The following is a 5,539-nucleotide window of genomic DNA, read 5'->3' on the forward strand; positions in this document are numbered from 1 at the left end:
TTGATCAGGAAACCAGTACTACTTTTTTTCTTACAGTTATATAAGGTAATGTCAAGAATATGTTCATGTGATCCCATCATTTGTTGATTTTTTAAAAAGAAGTTCTAGATTTTTTTAACCTGATCTACTGATCCCGGAAATTACCCTCCCATTTCTCGTCAGCACACAATACTATTACTATTCATGTGCTAAGGAACTGGGCAAGTGATCAAACAGAACTTTGGTATGTCATTCTCCTCTTAGATAAATACACAAACCAAAGCCAATTGTCATTTGAACTTTAGGACTGTTCCAAACAAGTAGTTGCCAAGAAGTCAGGAAAGAGAGCAGAGTGATGTTATTGCCTCAGATACCAGATGCTGAGGTAGGATCTCATGTTGGAGGACACACTTGTGTCACACAGCCGGTCCTGCATCCCCTAAACTGGTCTGCTGCCTTCAAGTGTGAGGGAAGATGCTATTCCATTTCTTGAATATTCAACAACTTGTCCTCTTTGTATCTGTATATGGAAAGAGGGATGATGTGAGATACATCTTGGCCTTTGCTTTGGGCAACAAAACATCTTAGAAGTAATTGTTAGGAATATTAGTGCTATTACTATACTAGTAATAAAATACAACAATTTCAAACAGTTCCAATGAGATGGAAAAATGGGAGGGGTGTATCTCACTTTTAAGCGAGCCAGTCTGATGTAGTGATTTCAGCACTGAACTATGACTCTGGAGATCAGGATTCGAATCCTTGTTCAGCCATGTAAACTCATTGGGTCATCCTGGGCAAGTCACATTCTCTCAGCCTCAGAGGATGGCAAACCCCTTCTGCAGAAATGTGTCAAGAAACCCCCATTATAGTTTCACCTTAGGGTCATCATAAATCAGTCAGTCCAACTCAATTGAGTCAGACTAGACAGACCCTCTTTGTGGTTGTATACCATCCCAGCAACAGCTACGGGGGACCTTTCTCAGGGCAGAGGAGAATGGAAGTCCTGGCAATGACAACAGCAGCAGCTGCCCTGAGCCAGCTGGAAGCCAGTGAGTCACTTGGTAACGTCCATAGGGCAGAGGTTGGTTACTTTGGGGGCTTCTCTCCCCCTGCTTGAACCTGAAATCTCTTTCTCAGAGCTCTTCTTCCTGATTGCGTATTTCCTCCAGTCCAGATCTCGTAAGAAAACCATGACATTTTACAAATCTGCCCAGACAGAAATTTTAACTCTGAAAAAGCGGATATGTCTGTGAAATTGGAGGATGCAAATTGTAGCTCTGAAAAAGAGGACATGCCCCAGAAAAGAAGGAGTTACAGTAAACCTACATTATTTCGGGCTCATACAATGCTTAAAAGATGCAAGTAGGTTTTATTGTTCCTTCCCCATCCAAAGCCACAGGTGAACTGCCTTCCCATATTCCCCACAGATGGAGAGGAGTGGACTATCTATATTTAGTCCAGGATAGTATAACACAAACATCAATATACAGTACCTAAACAGTAAAGAGTGCAGTAGCTGGGAAAGAGTTAAAGAAGCACAGTAAATGCCTTTTGTGATCTTTCAGCTCTTCTGATGTTTATTTCTCTTATCATTGTCCCAGCTAGAATTTATCTGGACAAAGCTTGCATTGTGCAATCACAAAACATCATTCAGGGGGCTTTGCGGGAAATCCAGATGATGGCATCTTCCACTGATCACCTTCATGTGTTTCCTCATAACTGTTTTGGGTGTTTTCTTTCTTCTTTTTGAATTGAATTTTAGAATTGCTGCACAGGGCTTTTTGATTGGTAGTGCCAGCAACACTCTGGCCTGAAGCTCCTTTTTAGCAAAACTACTCTGAGACAAGACTTTATCAAAGAATTCAGAAACACCAGACCTTGCAGACATCCTTGAACTTTAAAAGAGGTATTTACAAGTGGTTACAAATTTAGAAGGAAGTTGGAGAGAAGAGAAATTTTAAGAGAAGACAATCTTCTATATTCACCATCATGAAACTAATAACAGCCTTTGTGCTCAATTTATGCTTACCCCTCTGTATTTTGGGACAAAAGGTAAAGCTTTTTTTAAAAAATAAAAGATTGGTGTATTGCCAGGCCTTTTCACTGTCTACTGCACAAAAACTTTTAATTGGAATGTGTTATATTTTTTATCATTACTCTTAATTTTAAACTGCATTTGGAAGTGTTTTAAATTAATTTTAATATTATTGTTCATTTAATTAAAAAAACTTTTGTATTAATGATTGTTGAGCCAGAGTGATGTTCGACTATGATTCTGGAGACTAGGGTTTGATTCCCTGCTCAGCCATGGAAACCCACTAGGTGACTTTGGATGAGTCACACTCTGGGAGAAAGACAGAACATACATTAAATAAATACATGCAGGTTTATTTGTTTTTGTTCTGTTTAATGGATGTATTTATCATGGATATAAATGCTTTATGATTTCTTACATGCTAATTAAGGGGAATTCTTGTTTTACCAAGAGACATACCTGATAGAAGAATGTGTAAGCAAAAACTATACTCAGAATTCTTGTGAGAAGGTTTTCTGCCAACTGTGGCAGAAGTGTGTGCAGGGCTCTTGTCTCTGTAAGCTACCCTACAAATGTCCCAAAAGTGGCACCATAGTTTGTACATCTAACAGGAAGACCTTCCGAACTTACTGCCATCTCAAAAGCTATGAATGCCAACATGAAGGGAGCAAATTTCTGCACAGAGGAAACTGTAACACTCAAGGTAAAATATAAACAATTTTGATGTCTTCTTTACTGCTTGCTGCTGTTTTACTGCTCCTTTGTTTGCTACTAATGATGGATCAAGTGTCAATCGTAGGTAGCAAGAAAGACAAAGGACATGACTACATGAGGCTTTTATACCACAATTAAAGTTAGAGAAGGGCATCTTTGAAAACATTTATCGCACAATGTTGTCACTGTTGTGCCTGTGAAACATTGTTAGAGCATCACTTTTCATTGATGGGAAAAACACATTGATAAGTTTTCAATCAGACTGCATTTTCATCAGTCTACAGGTGCAATATGTTGCTTCCACAACAGTTCCAATATTTGCAGTCATGTAGTTTCAGTGTCTTCTCCTCTCCCCATCCCTCCTCCCCATGTTATTCCCAAGCAGATTTTTGCTTTCCCCCCCTTTCTTTAAAAAAAAAATTAAGCAGCATTAGCATAACTCCAGAATTGCATTAAAATTAAAAAAAAAACCAAAAAGGCACATAGGGTAGTAAGACGGGATTAAGGAGGAGTGTAGAAGAGAAGTAAAGGGACCATCAATGGCAAAAATAGCACCCTCACTCTGTTGTTAATATGTGAGATAACTGAATGCTTCTCAACTGGTATGTTTCTGTTCCCTTTTACTAATGCGACTGCAGCAAGATCTGGCCAAAACTGTCAGAAAAAGGAGAAGGGATGTTCTTTAATTAGCTGGCATGCCCAGTGATTCTCTTTACTTATCCTGCCAACACCTGCTTTCATCTTTATTAGGAAAGGCTTCTAATGCTTTAGTTAGAAAGCTAAGAGGCTATACATACAGCCCCTAAGGGGTAGTGCGACACTGCCCCTATCCTAGCATGCCATGGCCCCGATCCAGGCTTTCCAGGGCTCAAAAAGGACCAACAAAAAGCACCCTGGAAAGGGTGCTATAGCCACGGCGGCATGGCTTGAAGGTGCTCCTTCAGCACTTTATTGTATGGACACAGTTCCAGAGGAGCACCATGATGCTACGCACTATGTGGAGTGGCATATGGCATTATGGCACCCGGGGGGGGGGGGCAGAGTTGGGGCCATGCATCATCTGGAGGTAACACCGCTTCTCCGCTCCCCATCCAGCCTTTCAGGCCGGTCTGTACAGGCTCCATGTTTGTTTTAAATATTCAGTGCAAATTTGTAAGTTTCTAAATTGCATATGTAAGTATTTGGGTTTAAGCAAAAATGGATTGTTACAGCCTATTCACCAAATAAAGCAATTGTAATATGAAGGTTAACCTTATGCAGCTAACTCCAACTTGATAAATTATTTAAGTGAACTCCCCAGTTTCTGAAGCTTCTTACTCATTTTATTTCTTTTCCAGTATTATCTGCCAATAAATTCAGAAATAGGTTATGGAGTTCATAAAGGGAATCACAGACTGCAGCATAAGCCCCTCCCTGAATGTTCATCTTACAATAAAAATGATGGTCTAAGACATTTTTCTTCATGAGACAGAGCAGCAAATTAGGGTCTTTTAGCTTGCCTAGGGTCTAAAGAGGTGATCTCTCATTCTGCATTGAAGGTAGCACTGACCCTATTTTTTAAAAATAAAAGCATCTTACTTACTGATGCAAGCATACTCTGAGATAAATTCGCCTTAGGATCACCATAATCCACAAATGACTTGAAGGTACATATCAACTAATGTTATCCAAATACTCACTAAGAAAAAATAGAATTCAATAACTTACAGTGCAATTCTGTATATGTATGCAATAAGCTATTTGTATCTATGTTTTGTTGTTCTGCAAGTTTCTTGCTTCCATGGGGCCCCTGTTTACAAAAATTTCAAGATATATCACTATAATGATACAGCTAACCCTCTTTTGCAAACTGTATGAATTTAAATGTTAACAGATTTTGTTTTCTTTTTTAGACAATTTTCAAATTTTCTTGGACCCAGACAATGCAACCTCAGAAGGAACGATACAAGTTGAAATTACGACCTCTCAGAAGATGTTCATATGTGGGAATGGATGGGGCATGAATGAAGCCAATGTGGCCTGCAGATACCTTGGATTTCCTGAGTAAGATATTCTGGCATGAAATTTAAAGTAGTTTATTCTCTTGTATTTAAAATATGGTGACACATCTGTTATTTCTTTCATTAGTGGAGCCAAGGTTGAAAAGCACCTTTGTAAAGTGCTTTCCGGATACCTCCTTCCCACACATCACATTGCATGCCCTGCCTTTTAACTCCTTATTCTGTGGTGAGAAGGGAACAAACAAATTGTCTATTATTAGTTTTTGTTTGTTTGTTTGTTTAAAACAGTGGTCCATTGCCTACATCATCTACTTAGTCAAAAATGTGTAACTAAGTAATAGCTTCTGGCTTGAATGCCCACCACCCTGCCCCATCAGCCTACCAGGCAGCATCTGCACCAATAGATGGAAGTCTCTTCGGCTGGTGATCATGGTGCAGGAGGATGGTGTTTCCACACTCTCCAACCAGTGAGTGAAGCCTAAACCATCAGAAGAAGAACTCCTGTCACAATTTCTTGCTGTAGCTTTGCTTTCTGGAGGGGGAGGGGGGAATCATCATCCTGCATTCCAATTCCCAATACAACAGATCTCCATCTCTCAGTGCAGCCACTGCTTGACATTTATGATCCTGGAAACAGTGCCACAATTGTGACCAGTGGCATCACTAGGGTAGGGCCAGGGATATGGACCACACCAGGAGACACCCTAAGAAGGGTGTGTGTGTGTGACTTCACTGCTCCTCAGACATCTGCTTTGTCGCAGAAATGGGCTGTGGGTGTAGGGTTGCCATAAGTGAGGACCTCCAAACC

At 40.1% G+C, this 5,539-nt stretch overlaps 1 protein-coding gene across 1 annotated transcript; it reads left to right on the plus strand.

Moving 5' to 3' along the window:
• The first annotated feature begins 315 nt into the window (after positions 1 to 315).
• Positions 316 to 5,514, plus strand: LOC121930419 (complement factor I-like). Its single transcript, XM_042466669.1, has 4 exons — positions 316 to 364; positions 1,588 to 2,034; positions 2,469 to 2,720; positions 4,624 to 5,514. The coding sequence occupies exons 2-4, from the start codon at positions 2,004 to 2,006 to the stop codon at positions 4,776 to 4,778; spliced, it is 438 nt and encodes a 145-aa protein (XP_042322603.1). The 5' UTR covers positions 316 to 364; positions 1,588 to 2,003; the 3' UTR covers positions 4,779 to 5,514.
• Positions 5,515 to 5,539: the final 25 nt, after the last annotated feature.

The sequence above is a fragment of the Sceloporus undulatus genome, chromosome 5, assembly GCF_019175285.1.
Source record: "Sceloporus undulatus isolate JIND9_A2432 ecotype Alabama chromosome 5, SceUnd_v1.1, whole genome shotgun sequence".
Classification (NCBI taxonomy): domain Eukaryota; kingdom Metazoa; phylum Chordata; class Lepidosauria; order Squamata; family Phrynosomatidae; genus Sceloporus; species Sceloporus undulatus.

Excerpts from the sequence above, each read along its gene's own strand:
- LOC121930419 (XM_042466669.1), top strand. The coding sequence starts at position 2,004 with ATGCTTACCCCTCTGTATTTTGGGACAAAAG. Across the intron at positions 2,035-2,468 it reads TCTGTATTTTGGGACAAAAG|AGACATACCTGATAGAAGAA; the intron begins GTAAAGCTTTTT and ends TGTTTTACCAAG. Across the intron at positions 2,721-4,623 it reads AGGAAACTGTAACACTCAAG|ACAATTTTCAAATTTTCTTG; the intron begins GTAAAATATAAA and ends TTTCTTTTTTAG.